This window comes from Falco naumanni, chromosome 2 (genome assembly GCF_017639655.2).
Source record: "Falco naumanni isolate bFalNau1 chromosome 2, bFalNau1.pat, whole genome shotgun sequence".
NCBI classification, from domain to species: domain Eukaryota; kingdom Metazoa; phylum Chordata; class Aves; order Falconiformes; family Falconidae; genus Falco; species Falco naumanni.
Genome location: NC_054055.1, coordinates 22103717 through 22120605, shown reverse-complemented (window position 1 = coordinate 22120605; position 16889 = coordinate 22103717). Strand labels below are relative to the sequence as shown.

Genomic DNA, 16889 nt, shown 5'->3' with positions numbered 1-16889 from the left:
GGGTGCGCCGCTCTGTCGCGGCGGAGGGGGCGGGGCGAGGGTCTCGCTGCCGTTGGACGGCGCTGGGATGCGCGGTCGCGTCGCGTCGCCATGGGGAGCGTGCGCTGGGCCTTCCCCTGCGGCGCCTGGCGCCCGTGCCGCCAGGAGTGGCTGCTGGCGGCGCGGCTGGTGCAGCCCGAGGAGAAGGACCGCATCGGCCAGTTTGTCTTTGCCCGCGATGCCAAAGCCGCTTTGGTACATGCTGGCGGGGGGGCGGGCCCGGGCCCGGCGGGGGGCGGGGCCCCTCCCTCAGGGCTGGCGGCGTTAGTCCGCGGGCGGGACTCCGTGGGACCGAGCTGCCCGCCGCCGCTGCCTCTCTCCTCCGCCGCTGCGGGCGAGTGCGGGCCCCGCCGTGGATGTCCCTGCCCCGCCGTGGGGGAGGCTGCCGGCGGGCCCTCGGGGCACGGGCGGGGGCCGCTGGGCTGAGGAGCCGCCTCTGGCTCCGCTCGTGGTACCGGCACCGGCCTTTTCCCGTGGGGACGTGGTTGTCTCCGCAGATTCGGTATGGCTCAAATTTCTGATTTCTCGTAGGGAAGCATGCCCTGCAAGGGCATTTCAGGGAAGTAAACGCACTACAAAGTGTTAATTGCCAGCTCTGCTTCGCTTAGGAGGAGGAAGGGATGTTTGCAGTCAGCTATTAGTGGTTATTCTGAACGAATTCACAGGTCTGACGATGTTAAGTTACGAAACTCAACCATTTTTATAAGAGGCAAAATCAATGTACTGTAGGAGACTGTACGTGAACAGAGTAGCTAACGTGTAAGCAAATAAAGCTGTTTTACATAACTCAGGTTTTAAATAGCATATAACTGTGATAATACCGACTTCTGCTAATTAGGCTATAAGGAGTTTCTCATCGTTTTTAACTGTTTAGTATTTCATTTAGCACTGAAATAGCTGAATGAGTGTTCTGAAAGGAAAGGTGTTCAGACAGCTTTACTGTTCAGTGTGGTATAAGTAGTATTCATCTGTGCAGTAAAGTATCCTAAGTAAGTAAGGAAAAGAAGGACCTATTTTATGTGATTTTTCCAGTGTGGGACTGCTTTTTGTTGGGTCCTGTGTTGTCTCTGTGCTGATAGTGATGACAAATGTATTCTATACTTGTGTCTGGTGAACTCTTAATTACATTTACTTGACACAGGCTTTTATAAAAGGGAGAAATATAAATAATTTGGCTAAAATACAGTCTTATTTTGTGTCAGCAATAATGAAGTGACTTTTTTTTAGACAAGTGGTTTTCTAACAACCACAGATATTTTGCACACAGCCTAATAGTTCTGTACAAATCACTTCCATTTTATTTCATAGGCTGGTCGCCTGCTGATACGGAAATTAATTGCTGAAAAGTTGTGCATACCTTGGAATGAAATACACTTGCAAAGGACTTCAAAAGGAAAACCTTTCCTGGCAAATAACGAATTCAGTATCTATTCAAATTACAACTTCAATGTGTCTCATCAAGGAGATTATGCAGTTCTTGCAGCTGAGCCTGAGCTTCAAGTTGGCATTGATATTATGAAGACTAATTTACCAGGTAATGCATTATGGTGACCAAAGCAGATTCTATAGTGTTTAAGTGCTGAACGTTTTAATGTTTCCCAAAGAACCAATCTGTGTCCTAGAAATTTAGTGTAATTAGAAGAGGGTGTATGAATGTATTGTGTATTTGCTTTTTTATAGTTAAATGCAGTCCTTATTGTTTATTTTGGCTTTTCTGTTACGCCAGTTAAGGATATATTTCCAGTTCAGAAAAGCAGAACCCTGGAAAAACAAGGTCACGAATCCTGCTATGATATTGGCAGGACCGGTATCTGCAAATACCTTAATTAACAGGTTTGCTGTCTGTTAGGTGGTAGTAGGGACAACTTTCAAAGTAGGGACAGTGGGTTCCATCCCCATGTATAGACTATGAGTGTTGCTCCCTTGTCCCATAAGCATGGACATTATATGTGTCAACATCAGGCCCAGTACTGCAGCGAACTGGCAGTTGTTCGCCTATTTATTTGTATGAATTGTTGCACTAACCTGACTATATTAGTGAACTATCAGAACTGAAATTATAAAATAGAATTATAGCAAAGTGCATATTTAAATACGGTTTTATGGAGATAATTTAATTTACAAATATTCATTGATGCGTGACTGGGTTAAAGGAGAAACATACTGTGATTTGCAATTTATGGGGATTTTAGTTTTTTGAGAATGTTTAACCAGATATGACAGTAATAGCTATGTTCTTACACAATCTCTTGACAGTCTTCAATTTGCCCAGTATTTTATGCTACAAAATAATTTGTGTAAGGTAAAGATTCAAATAAACCCTGACTAGATAACTTCCTCTCCGATTGCTTTACACCTTTTTAATGATTATTATAAGCGTACATTTTTGGATTGGCACGTTTAGCTAAGATGCAGAAAAATTTTACTGCAATCGAAAGTGAAGCTCTTCCTTGTGACTCCCATCCATCTGCTCTAGACTCTCCCTCTACAAATGGTGGTCAGCACGTGAGGCCACACCATGGAGGGGACCCCACACCAGAGGAGTTGTAGATTTTGTGGCAGAAACTGGCCTGTGGGTAAGGCTGTGCTGGAACAGGTGCACTCCTGAAGAGACTGCGGTAATGCAGGGCCCAAATACCAGATAAAGCTCGAGGCTGGTGCTTTTATCATAGCTCTACTAGGCAAAACAAAACAAAGTGGTGTCCCAGCTGTGTCTCCTCCCAATGTCTTGCACACCCTCAGCCTATTTGCCTGGGGGTGACAGAGGGACAGAGAAGACCTTGATGCTGTGCAAACACTTCTGATACTGGTGTGCTATCAATGCTGTTTCAGGCATAGATCTAAACCACGGTGCTGTACAGGCTGCTATGAAAAAAATGTAACACCCAGACCCGTTACCTTTGGAATACTTTGGCTGGGCTTGCCACAGGCCTTACCGCTAACTACTCATTTTTAAAAGCTTTACCTGGTTGAGCAGGTAGATAGTGAAAATCAAAAGATTCAAATGTTTTTATTTTAAGCTTTTCTCGGGAAATAAAAAATGGGAAGTAATTTATACATGTTATATATGGAGGTAATGATGTCTTCCACTCTCTGCTGGCATTTTATGCAGCTGGGAATATAGCTGGCATTTTAAAGACACATTGCTGATATCCAGCTGACAAGGCTTATGCAATGTGTTAAGCTCTCTTTCTGAAAGCAGGAGACAATTGTGGAGACTTATGTTTACATTTAGGTTTAGAAATGTGTATTTATATTACTTCTCTATTTTGGAATACAATACATTGAACTTTGTAAGGGAATACATTCTTGGTTCTTTTCCAGTTAATAGAAAAAAATCTTTCAACTTCAATATTAGCTGACTTTATTTTAAAAAAATCCCCAAACCTCACCTCTACTGCTTCCTTTCTCTTGTATTTTTTACTTACTTATTCACTATTCCTTTCTTACTTCCTTCATGTGCAATTGCTTAAATGGTGGATAACTCAATGTCCGTTGATTTATTGCTCATTCTACAGGCAGTGTCAGAAGAAATGAAGGTTCTTTTACCTTGTGTCTGAATGTATTCTTCATTCAGGGTCTCTAGTCACTGCTGTCATAAGAGCTGTAGAATCAAAGTTAGGTTATCAGTATATGTTGCCACTTGCTCTTAGTTATGCCTGCTAAAGTTGACTAAATTTAGGGGAAAAAATGTCTTGAGTTCATCCTATTAATGATGTTTTGTTTCCTATTCTGCTTCTGTCATGCAGCTTTTTGATTGCCTCTCCTAGGGTTTCCAAACAACAATATGAAGCTGAAGTTCAAAGGAGAATTTGGTGTTGGGGAAAGAGTTGAATCTCAGGAGAAATGTAGGAAAAGCGATGAAATCAGACTGGGTTTTTAGTTAATTAAAATGACTGTTTAGAGACAACATTCAGTTCTTAACTTCTTTGGTGGCACTAGAGGCTCCTGCCAACATGTCATAGAACTGGACAGTAGCAGTCATGACCTCTTATGATAAAGGAAATGCTGCCACATCCCCCTGGGAACTGTATTCAGCAGCAGTGTGGATTTTATCTGTGAATATGAGCTGGTGAGAGTAATACTTTGAGCTCTGATACAAGCAGGCTTCAATGGTTTTACCTGTAGAGAGAAAAATGATGGCTGCTCTGGAGGTGTTCGTGATTCCAAGGGCTAAATGATGGAATTAAATTGGTGCTTTTGTAACAGTGATACTGAAAAACTATGTATCCAGATGCCCAATCTGAAACAAGCTAGTGACAGATGCAGCCTGCTGGGATTCCTGAACATAGGTCCTTTATCTGTCTTGAACCATGGCTACTTCATCCACCTCTCCCTCTTCCATCAGAGATCTAGGTATCTATTAAAAGTGAAGAGGGCTATTAGGGCAAGTCACCGTCTCCACAATCCGAGTTTATGGTGGCAAGCTTTACAGTGTATATAGAGGAGTACAAAATGCATCATACAAAATTTCCAGCTTTCTTTTCTAGTATCTCAAGTTCTGCAGCTAACATAGTCTATCCTGAAGTAATTTAGCTGTCAACAGCTTGTATGCATGTTTTTATCTTTTGATAAGGAGAGAAGGGAACCTGTCATTATGCATAAGAAATAACTATCATAAAAGTGTGTCAACACCTGGTTGTGCAGTTGTTTTCTGCATTATGTAACTTTACATAAATATTTGTGAATTAAATAGAAAAATACTAGGTTCAAAATTTTACAGAGGTTTTGTTTATGGCCATATTTCTTCCTTTTTGGAATTATAATTTCTATTTTTGGAAAAGAAACATGATAGTAATGAAAATTTACCAATTGCACGTGGGAAAGTGAGCCAACAAATAAGCAATATTAAAGATAGAATTTTAAGATATAGTTTCTGTAGTATGAACTAAAGCTAGCGTCTTTTCACCTAAAATTTTTCTAAGAAAGTTTTTTGTCTTGGTAGAATTTCCTGGAGCTCTCTTCAATGCTGTGCTATCAATTCATAGCTTTTGAGTTTACCACCAATATTGTTTTACCTGATAGTACCACTGAGCGGTGCTCTTGCTCTGCGGTTGCTAAGTACATTGTATTTCTGAGAGTCAATCCGCTATAAATCTCTTTTTCTGGAATAACTGCAAGGACAAATAGTTCCCTATGTACAAAATACATTACAGTAGATTTGTTTTGGTTTTATATATTTATTTATTTTAAATGCTTGTTTAAATACAAAGTGCTTCATCTTGTGATGTTATCCAACAGAATCTTGATTGAGGTCTCCAGTATTCTAGTTCTTATATTCCCTTTATTGTCCAGCTACTGAACAAAATATGCAGAGCAAATACACAAGAGAGTATCATGCAGCTGAAAGTTTTGGGAAATATGCTATTAAATTGGGTGCTAGAATGTAACAGCAAGACCTGGTACAATAGCCATTTCATGTCACATCAGTGCTATTTTCGTTTTACTCATAAGCCATAAGAAGCTGCCTCTTTCCATATTACTTTTGTTGCATTATTAAAACCTGAAAAAACTACTGCAAGACATAGTCTTCTTCAAAGGTGAAGGCAGGCCACACAAGAAGCTAGTCTTAGCAATGCAAGTAGAGACAGTTCTACAAAAGTTCCCCAGGTATGCAACAGTTTATCACCTTTTTTCCTGTATTCAAGTATTGAATGAAATAATGTAGTGAAAGAAGAAATCTTCCTTTTCTACCTTAGGTATTGTGTGTTGCTGCCACAATAAAATAAAACAAAAAAAAAACCCCACAGACCAAAAAGGGTTTTCCAGCAGGGTATTGCACATTTAAATCGGGCTTTTAATTTACTTATTTTGGAAGAATTACAGAGATCAATGGTTTGTGGTTTTTTCTGCCTTTTAAATCAGTTTAAGATCAACTCTTGAATAATTTGGGAAAACGTACACTGTACTGTAATTTTTTTAATGGAAGTAACTGTGGACATTGGCAAGTACTACTAACTCCTGCAGAAAAACTCAGCTTGTGATAATGTGTTTGATTTTAAACTTATGCACAAGAAATTTTGCAACAAGTGTCAATGTGGTTTAAGTGGTGTGTGGGATGCTGGATTTACCAGTCACTTAAACTCTGTAAAGCAGAACATTTTCAGAGACCTAGGAAATAATTATTGCTTAATAAAGATTACTTCAAGCATTTGAAAAAGGTTTAGATCTTAGATTCAAGAGCTTTCCTGCTGTGCAAGTGAATTTTCAGTAGTGCAGTTTTTTAGCTTAGATGGAATTACAAAGGTAAATAAATTAACAGTTTGTTCCTGGTCTTTCATAATCAGCTTGCAATCTTTCTTACCTATTGCATTATAGTTATTTTGATCCGGACAGCTCCAATCTCAGCATAATTCCAGAATTAAATATTTGACATGCAATAAATTTGCTTTTCTCATTAATCTTTCAGGTTTATGGTAGGTTTGCTTATTAAAAGATGCAAAAGGGTAAATTTTCTATGTGTGAATTTTATGGAAAATTAATTTGATCTAAAAATACTTCCTGAAATGCTTTTTAAAGAAGGTAGGCGGTTATGTGCAAATACCTGGTTGTTTGAAAATGTGTTTCTTTGCGGCAAAGAAATACAAACGGAACTTAACTAATTTTTCTCTTTTTATTCTCATTATTCCATCATTCAGGTGAGATAATACAAGAGGTGATAAAGACCTTCAAATCAGAGATATGTCACACATGAACCAGGGTTTCAAAGTTCCACTCAAAGAAGCTACGTGCTAAACTTAAGTCTAGCTAGTGGAGGAAAGCTCTTTCTCTCCAGCCAGTTATAAACTTTGTGCCGTTTCTTTTGCTAGTCTCAAACTGAATCGAGAGTTAGGCACACCTACAGCATAGTTAAGATATTTGGCATGTCTTTTATCTAGCAGCCGTGCTCAAGATTTTGAACTTGTAATGCTTTTTTAATGCTGCTTTTCACCTTTTGCAGTAAGAATTTCTTGATCTAGAAAGAAGTACCAAACCAGATTGTTCATTGGAGTGCTCCTGTCCTTGCAGTGCCCTAACTTTACTTAACCAAAGTTTTAATTGCTTTTGTTTTTATTGCTGTATTTCAGTAAATCTCATAGCAGCAATCAGCATCTAATCTTTTACTACAAGAGGTAATTGCCAAATTATTAGCTAATGGTACAGCTATAGATATGTAGGTGCAATGTTTGGGATGAAGAAATTAATGAAGGATTTAAATTAAATGTTGCTTCTAATTTATTAAGGAAGTCAGAGTTTATAAATATGACACTGCATCATTTTTAGATGTAGTGTTAAAACAGCTAATATCCTTGTTGAACTAACGAATCATAGTGGTCATATGCCCTTACACTGAGTAAGCGGGGAGGAATTTCCTTGTTCTATTTGAAAATGGGAAGAAAATGGAAACAGCCATCTTAAACATACCCTTAAAGAATATGTGTTATATAGTAGTTTAATTATTGTGCTGTATTTAGTTACACATCTAACATTGTTTTAACCTGGAATTACATCATGTTTGTAAAAACACTTGCGCATTCTGGTAATTGATTGAGCACCAATGCTTAATAAACTGTAAAAGGAAAATTTGATATTGTGATTGAATCTCCTCTTGGAGGGGTAATAGGCTTTTTGGAAAGAAAGAATCTTAATCAGTTACGATTGTTTTTTAATAGGAAAACATAAACCTGTTTGGATTAAAATAGAAACCATTAGCAAAATATAAAACAGTAAAAATAAACTTGTGGACAATATGTATGTTTAAAATGAGGGATAAATTAACAGTTAAGGAAGCAAAATACTTAAACCAGGAGCTCTTAGTAAAAATAAGAGGTAGAACAAAGACAAACTGTAAGAATGCTTGTCTGCTTTTGTTTGCTTGTTTTTTTTATCCCACTGAAATATCCTTCTGCACACTGAATTTAAAATAATCACAATTTATTCCTAAATTAGTCTTTGGGGAAATTAAGTTATGCATTCAAAATTAGGAGCTAAAGAGAATTGAATTTTTATTTTTTTAACAGAACTGAAAGTACTTAGGCTGCACTAATGACAGTTAGCTTTGGTTTTCCAAATTAAGGAAGTCTAGCAGAATGATGTTAAGAAATTACTTTGTAGATATGAAGAATTTGCTTTTTGAAGGTTTCTTGCGACCACTGTCCATTTCAAATACCTTCATTTCTAGAGATATATATCTTTGTTGCAAGAGCTGGAAAATAGAAGCTGTCTGTATTTTCTGCTGTCAAGCTTATTTGGAAGTTGTCTGTGCAAGAATTACAGTGTCGAGCTCTTATTAGTTTCAAGGTTGTGAGACCATGCTTTAGAGTTGGATTTGCAGACTTTAAGACTGACTTACGAAATGGTAGAAACTTATCTTAAATACTTAGCATCTCCCCTCAGTAACTGTAAAAAAATAGCCTCAGCTGGATTTCCCTGACATATTTCTAATAGAAATTCTAATTTTTAATGAGGCAAGTATTTTTGTGTTTTCTCACTACAGGTGACAGGTTGCTGTTGTCTGGTCAGGTTTTCAGGAAAGTTTAGCACCAAGAGATTTTTGCTACTTCTATGAATAACTGTTTTCTTGCCTTATATCGGGTTGGTGCTGTAAATTCTAGGTATTCATGGCTGTGCTATGTGCTGTGTTGCATTTTGATGGAAAATCCAGTCTTGTAGTGCATTAAAAAATTGTTACTTGCCTTGTATAGTTTTTCTGCCTGTTCATCAGAGTTGTTTGGTTTATATTAAATATGTAGGTCTTTTTCCTAGCAAAAAACAATTTAATAAAAACATAGCAAGCACTTGAAGATAGTATCTACAAGAATAGATAAAACTGATAGAGGTGAATGGACCGTTGAAGTTCATCGGCTTTTCAGTTGTGGGCCATTCTCTGGGTTTGCCACATTGCAATACATTCATCTTCCTCTTGCATCCCTTCTTGTGTAGCCTGCTGGCTGGATAAAAGACAGCTCTTGCAGAGGCTGGTCTGGAGCTATGCAGATGTTGATTTGTGTGTTGATGGGGGCAAGGATGCAAAGGGGCAACATGCTGCATGACTAATTGACGCTGTCTCTTCTCTGTGGGAAAACCAAACAAAACATGTCAAGTGGGCCAAACAGACTTTTCAGGTGCTGGCAAGCCAAAAAAATGGCTTTGCAATGGTGTTTTGTTTTGTTTTCTTTTTTAAAGCATGTTCTTACATGGTTACTTTCACTATTACATAGGAGAGATTGAGTCCCAGATTTCAAACACTAGTACTACTTCTGTCATCTTGCGGGGATTTTTTGGACTTCATTTAGAAGGAGGAAAAAGAGGGAAGGACAGTGTATACATGAAAGTGGGGATGTTTTAAGTGTGAAAATAAGGGACATTTTTACTGCATCTGGCTATGAGATTCATGTTCTGAGACAGGCTTCTGTGCAGTGTTCTGACTTACGTCATCGCAAGGAACTGTTAACAGTCAGTGGCTTCATTACTGCAGTAGGCTATCATGATGTGGAAGGACGTAGTCGCAGAGTGTGTGTGTCTCAGTATTCAGGACCATTTCCACACCAAATGTGGAATTTAGAAAAGACATCTCTTGTTAGGGTCTGTCAGAGAAAGATTCAGTTTGTGCTAAGGTTGCAGAGCTTCTGGGGGTGGGGAGGGGGAATTGCGTTTATCAAATCAAGGAGGTGTTACAAAATGTGAATCATGTAGTCAAATTCAATGTGGAAGATGAAGATGACTTAGACACTGAGAATTGGCTTCCATCTGTGCCCCCACCTCCCCTTCATCTAATACTACATTTATTTATCAAGTACCAAGCAGATCCTAATGCACTCCCAGGTTCTCCAGAAGTTCTGGTTTCTTAGAGATGGGAATACTCTCCTTCTAATCACATTTTCACTGAAGTATATACCCTTTCTTGCTACTATTAATACTTTTGTGGTTCAGTAGCAACTATTAGTGATACCATGTGGATAATGTTGTTTGCAGTATGTCTGATTCAATGCAAATATAGAACTGGGTGTCATCCCCTTTGTGCTGGAATTTTGTCTATGCGTCTCGCAGTAGCACCATATATACATACACATATATATATATGCATGCATACCAGCATGTATATGTATGTATCTACATATATATGCTTTTTTAAATATAGCTATATCTTATGTGGGTGCTATTGCACTAGCAACATCTTGAGACTTTTGTTGCCTTTTTAAAGAGTAATATAAGAAGATTAGCTCCAGTAAAACATATTAAAGTTCGTAAATGTCTGTTACCTTTAAATAAATCTGAGCATGTTTGGCCTTTTTTTACATCTATAGTTGTGTCCTCACAACTCACAATCATAATGGCTTTGTAAAATAAAGTCTGGGTTTATGTTTATTTAGAATTTGGGGGTTTGTGTTTATTTTTAGTATGATGCATCGTAATCTCATGAGTGTTGAAAGGAAGTAGATTTCCTGCTGTTCTGACAAAATGGAATGATTGCTTTAAGTTTGGTATGTTCTCTAATGGAAAGCTGATTACAATGCTGCATTTTCATGGGCTAATTGACCTTTCTGCTGAAATACTGTGGCAACCTAGAGCTCCTCTAGCTGTGGTCACACAACCTCTTGGAAAGAGCTTAAGTAAGTAGGAGGTATTACCATTGACATACACAAGCTAAGAAAGAGTTTCTTAATTTATTCATTATATTTTTTGCTATTACTATTTAGTTTTAAGTAAGTACATTTCCTTAAAAGAGTTTGGGGTTCCTGATTCATCGTAATCACTAAGACCCTATGTATTTTAAATACTTTCATTTTCTCTACTCAGAAGCAAACTAAAACCATGTGGTTGCACCCAGGTGTGATTGTCAGTAAGGTTTTCAATGGCAAGTATATATTATAGTTGAATGTTTGGCATAGGAAGAACATGTAAAAGTGTGCTGAAGTCTGAACAAAATTTGAGGGCATCTGGCATTTTTTATATATTTTCAGAACAAATGACAAGCATGTATCTGTAGTAGACCATACACTACCTGTCTGTAAATGGATCAGATGTATTCAATTAAGTTTGTGACTTTTCTTGGGTTTTTTTTGTTTCTTTCTTTTAATCCAAGCCATACCTGTGTCAAAATTGCTGTTTCTTCAGCAAAAAAAAATTTGCAGTTTTGAAGGTAGAGCTAATCCATTATGATTCTTTACTTTCTTTTGTTTAACATTTGCTATCAGCAGTTTTCTTAAGTATTCATTGCTGCTGTTAGACCAAATCACAATAATGCTATTGAAACTTTAGCAGCTTCTCTAATATTTCAAAGACTTAATGATCTTAACTGCAGAGAAAATATCAAACATTATCCAATTATGTCAGTCTCTTTATGACTTTTCCATTTTTACAATATGGGAAATGTTAAGTAATTTAAAGGAGGCAACCTCAGATTTTTGGACATTTTAAAGTTAATGCTGCTTCTCTGAGATATGCCAAGATAAAACCTATCATCAGTAGTTACATGATGAGAATGGATGTTTAACATATATATTACTGGGGGAATCGCGGGATGCTGGCAGGAAGCAGAGGTCACAGAATGCAGATCTAATCTCTAATTCACACTAAAGCTGTGTGAGTTTACAGATTTAAAAAACATGCTTGTTAATTTTCTGTCTGGTTCTTCAAAGTTAGTCATTGTCAGTTTCCAAATACCTATACAAGGGTTAGTTGATATTAATAAACAATTAGGTGTTAATAAACAATAAACAGTTAGGGCATCTGTTGCAGAAGAAATGTTTTTTCTCTATCAGTTTACTTTGGTTTCCTTTAGTGGGTAAAACATGATCAAATATGTCTTGTGTCCTGCGCCAAAAGGATTGTCACACCAAGTGTCCAGGACTCAAAACATATTCCTACATGGTTTGTTAGTTTGCAGGATTTATAGCTTGCCTGTGTTTCACATTATTAAGTAGATTGATCTGTTCATACTTCAGTTGCTCATTTTGCTAGGTAGTACATTTCATATTGTCACTTTGCCTGTTTGCCGTCTGAAAATAAATTGATATCTATTGATTATATATTAGTTCTTGATCACTGACCTGTTTCTTTGGTCAGGACTCTGGGATTAGTGTTCTGGGGGTTGGGTTTTTTTGCTGTTTTGTTGTTTGTTTTTGTTTTTTTTTCCAGGGGATTAAGTTGATCAGTGAGCTGGCAGTAGTAGATTTTAGCTTTCAATTTCCATAATTTTGGATATAGACCATAATATAAGCTATTTAGTTTGTATCTGACCAAAACAGTTTGAAGACTGTAAAACTCTGGTACAAACTAAAGTGGAGAAGGTCAGTCATCTCCTCTTCTGACTACTTTTGAGAAGGCATATCATGGTTATGGTAATTTCAGGTACAATGGGACAGTTAACTACATTTGTTAAATGTACGTTGTACAAAGCTGATCTATGATTGACCTGATGTTTGTAACCATGTAAACAAAATGCCCGTATGAAGATTTCTGTATTAGCCTTATGGATAGTAATCTTCACTGTTAACGGCATCATAATTTACATTGTTCTTAATTCTTATTGTCTTTTATCTTCCTACAAATGCAGCTTGTTTGGCTTTTTTTTTATCAGGTAGAAAAATGGAGAAAAATACACTGTATTTCTCTGCTATTTCTGAAGTATTTTCTCCATTAGGACTAGGGAATTTAATAAGTGGGTTTTTTATTCTTCGCTCCTACATCTTTTTAAAATCAATCTTGTATATCTGGTCTGAAGTTTTGCAGGGAAGAATGCAAAGGAGGTTTTTTGTCCTAGTCTTAAAAAAAATAAGATACCTAGTTATTGTAGTGGAAAAGATGGCATTATATATTTCAATGTAAATGGTTTGTGCAAAAAATCCAGAATGCACACACATACACGCACGCACATGCACACTTATCTGTATATAGCATGATTACTTTGTAGGTTTAATATTGGATTCTTTTCCAGTATCACTGACTATTTTTTTTTTCTCCTTACCCTTCCTGAAATTCCCAGGTTATTGTGTATTTTTAATTTAATGAAGAAACTTAACTTTGGGATGAGTTATTGTTTTTTTTAAATAAATGCATAGAAGACAATTTTGAAAGATTAGTCAGATTATATTTTTAAGGATCTGATGTGTCAAGTTCATTAGCTGGGAGTAATAGCTGCATATAGGTAAGAAATCAATTGCCTTCACAGCTGTGTTAATTTCACATTTTTTCTGTGAACTATTCTGGTTTCAAATCTGTATTATGATGTGATAGGGGTGTGAGGTTTATATGTCTGTAGATTTAAAAAAAAACGATGAAAATATATTTTGGTCTCAAGGATGAAACCTTTAGCTTATCTTGAGAAACTGAGCAGATATTTGCTGCATGCCTGCTTTCTGTTGGTTACTATTCCTTAAGGAGCAAGTTAGTGAGTGTTATGGGAAGGAGGTAGAGCTCTATATATATTCTAGGGAAAGAAGACTTCTAAAGTTGGGCCTTTGAATAGCTAAACCATCCAGTTAATTTTGTTCTAATGCAAATGGACATCCAGGTTTGTATTTGTTAGACAATCAGATACTGTGACAAACTGTTGTCAGTTAACTGTATATTATGAAAAGAAGCTGTAGTATGTTTTAGGTAAATTTATTAGAGTTTTCTAGTTGACTCTCTTACTTTTCAGCAAGATGATACAATGTAAAAACAAAAACTGCTTTCAGTATTTAGAGGATGTCATGCTTTGTAACAAAAATTTTTCAAATGTGGAGTTTACTGTAGACAACAGAAATGCCTTCAGAATATTAGCTTTTATGAGCAAGTGCAAAAAGAAAGAATACACAACAGTTTCTGTAAAGGTGAGAAAAGGAGGGAACTATAAAAACATACAGGTGAAAATGTATATTCAAATGAGAGAGGAAAGGGCAACGTAATTCTCATTATTAAAAAGAGTTAAAGTTTGTCTCACATTTTCTCTTTAAAAGTAACTATGTAAATTTTGAATAGTATATTAACTGTAAGTTAGGAATTCAAGTGGCATAGGCAGGTAAGAAGTACCTGTCAAAGTACTGGAAATAGTTGAAAGTTTACATTGCCAGGAATTACCATATTCAAAATCTGTAGCTGTTAACTTAGATTTTCGTAAGATTTATAATGAAATTATTTGGTTGATGACTGAACAGATACATGTTCTTCTGGAAAGAAAAACTGTCTTTAATAATAACACTTTTATGATTAGGCTTCCATACTAAATAAAAATCTTATCTTTAAGGTATTATTAGAGGATAATTGTGAAAAGAGATATTATTAGATTCTTGATAGAATACTTACAGTACTCAATATTATAAATTTCAAAGCAAGATAACTTTCAGTTGTAGTGGAGTTTATTTTCATTAATCCCCTTGACCAAGGCAAGTTTGGTTTCGTATTTAATTCATAAATCTCATCCCTACCCTCTCACCCCCTTGTCGTGTTAATAACTTTCATACCATTGGCTCAGCTTTTCTGTCTGCTGATACGCTCAGTTCACTATAGAATCTAAATCAGCATTTCAGCATTTTTCTCATATTTTATTTTTTGAAACCTTTTGTCCAGTGTTTTAATAGGTCTGCTTCCATCACAATTTTTCTTCTTTTAAAGAAAACCAGAAAATGGTAAGTGACTGTTCTTTCAAAGAGTTTTAGCAGTTGATGGGCATATGTATCTTTTTCCCATTAATCACAAACCATCTGTGGAACACGCTTCCAACCTTCCAAGCTTCTCTGCTTCCAGCCACACTTACTTTTGAAATCTGTTATGAAAACATATCTTACCTATCCTATGTATTCCTAAAATCATGGAATTGTGTTAATTCCATTTCAAGGATGAATGCAGACCTGGTCAGATGCTTGCCCAATCAGATAAATATTGTGCAATTTTGATGGTCACTGATTTGTGATTTACATACATAAATACTTTTTCTGAAGCGTACATATCGTGTGTTGCAGAAATCTCACATTGCCACTGAGATGGACAAGTTTTCTGTATGTATATTGGATTAATTGGAATCAGAATCTAAATTGCAATTCTTCAGAAGCTGTAAATATGACTTACAGAAAGGAACCGGCAGGTATAGCCCAAAGCATCTGAGCCTGAGGATGACAGGGAGTGCACTGATGTTTAGTTTAGTGTTAGGTAGTCCTGGGAGGAGCAGAGTTGAACTAGATGATCCTTATGTGTCCCTTCCAACTCAAGATGTTCTGTGATGCTATGCTGTAATTCTGTGAGTATTTGAAATGCAGTTTTGAGCATTTAAATTAATTTTTGTCACATAATTTTATCTACGTAGTTGTATCTCCAGCTGATTTTTTTGGCTCAGTGTTTAAGTTGTTCGTTTTTTTTGTAATAACCCTGAACACTGGGAAAGGAGTACTGGATCATATGAGCAAGGACTCAGTACTGTGTGAACCCAGCTGTGTCTGCTCTGGAGCTTGTTAGTGTATGGATGTTCAGAAGCTCAGACAAATCAGAGGTGCAGTTTTCTGCAACCTGCATAGGCATATTTGACGGAGTTTGATTTGGTCACATTTGATGGAGCACTGCTTGCTGATTTACAGGGATTTCTGCTAGAAATGTCTTAAATTGGATCAAGATGCTATACAAGCTCTGTCCCTGCCTTTCTGTGTCCCTGTTTGTCACTTTCACAAAGGAAAGAAGCTCAGTTTAATGAAGGCTTTTGCACACCCTGGTAGGGGTTGTAGGCAAACAGGTTGCAGAATATGAGGTCAGAAAACTGAAAATAGCACCACTTGCTGTGACAGATTTGTGTCTTCAAGTCTTTATGCTTGTCCTTGTTATTGCTTCCCCATAGACACACACAGAGAAATGTATTTATATTTTGAAGAGGTAATGGTCTGTGAAATAGACTGAAGGAAATCAGTTGTGACTTTTCTATGAACTAATGAAACAATTCCTAAGAGACCAAAATATTACAAAAAGAATGTGTTTTTAGGGATGTCATGGCTGAGTTAGAATATAACCTCTTCAGGGAGAAAAAGCTGAAGAGTTGCCATGCTCTGACTCTGAAAGGCAAAACAAGCTTCAGTCTTGATTTAGACTGCAAGAAAAAACTGCCCTGACATTGTGAAAGTCTCAGAAGTGAAGATGTATCTTGCTTCCTGAAGGTAAGATGTGCTTTTGTAGCAGATGCTATCTTTTGTCTTGTTCTGCCCGCTTATTGGTGGGCAGTCACAGCAGCAACCTGTCCCAGCAGAGCCAGAGTCATGTGTAGCTTCTTGCTGGGTGCAACTGCACTGTGGACTTAACAATAAATAAATAAATTAAAAAAAGCACACCCCCAAAACTAAACTAAAAAAACTCAAATCCACCAAAAAAAAATCACACTAGGAACCCTACCATAGCCATTGCCATTCTTAGTCTTCTTTAGTTTGTAACTTTTAGCAAATCGCTGAACTGCTCTGTGCTATAATTTCCTCTGTAAAATGTGGGGTAAAGGAGTAATGAAGTTTATCTTTAGTGCAGGCATGCTTAGTAATTTAATTCATGTTTGTAAAGTGTTCCATGATCATTTGGTTTTAATAAAATAATGTTCCCCATTATAAAACGAACCTCTGCAGAATTTGTGACAAACATCTGCTGCTGTAGGGAGGGAGCTTTATCAGAAGAGCTTTTTAAGTCAGTAGATAAGTCTCCTAAAATCTGTTTGGGCATCTTATAGTTCAGCATTTATTTGGCAGCCCATGTTCCAGATGCTTGATTAGTAGGAATGAAGAGGCTGTGGAGGTGGTAAAAAGAAATCTTGCCTTATCAGGATGATCAATCTTCATTATGCTGGGAGATCGTGCATTATTTCAGGCAAGCCAACCCAAACAAACAATGCTGACCTCCCCAAAATCTAGGACCACCATGTGTTT

At 37.0% G+C, this 16889-nt stretch overlaps 1 protein-coding gene across 3 annotated transcripts in view; it reads left to right on the top strand.

The window, feature by feature from the left end:
* The first annotated feature begins 34 nt into the window (after window positions 1-34).
* AASDHPPT (aminoadipate-semialdehyde dehydrogenase-phosphopantetheinyl transferase) overlaps window positions 35-16889 on the top strand; it is a 34162-nt gene continuing 17307 nt past the window's right edge. For all 3 annotated transcript variants that reach the window (XM_040583826.1, XM_040583825.1, XM_040583824.1), the window contains exons 1-2: window positions 35-234; window positions 1348-1573. In XM_040583826.1, the coding sequence (XP_040439760.1) occupies window positions 91-234; window positions 1348-1573 (370 nt within the window). In that variant the 5' untranslated portion in view covers window positions 35-90. The remainder of the gene's footprint in view (window positions 235-1347; window positions 1574-16889) is intronic.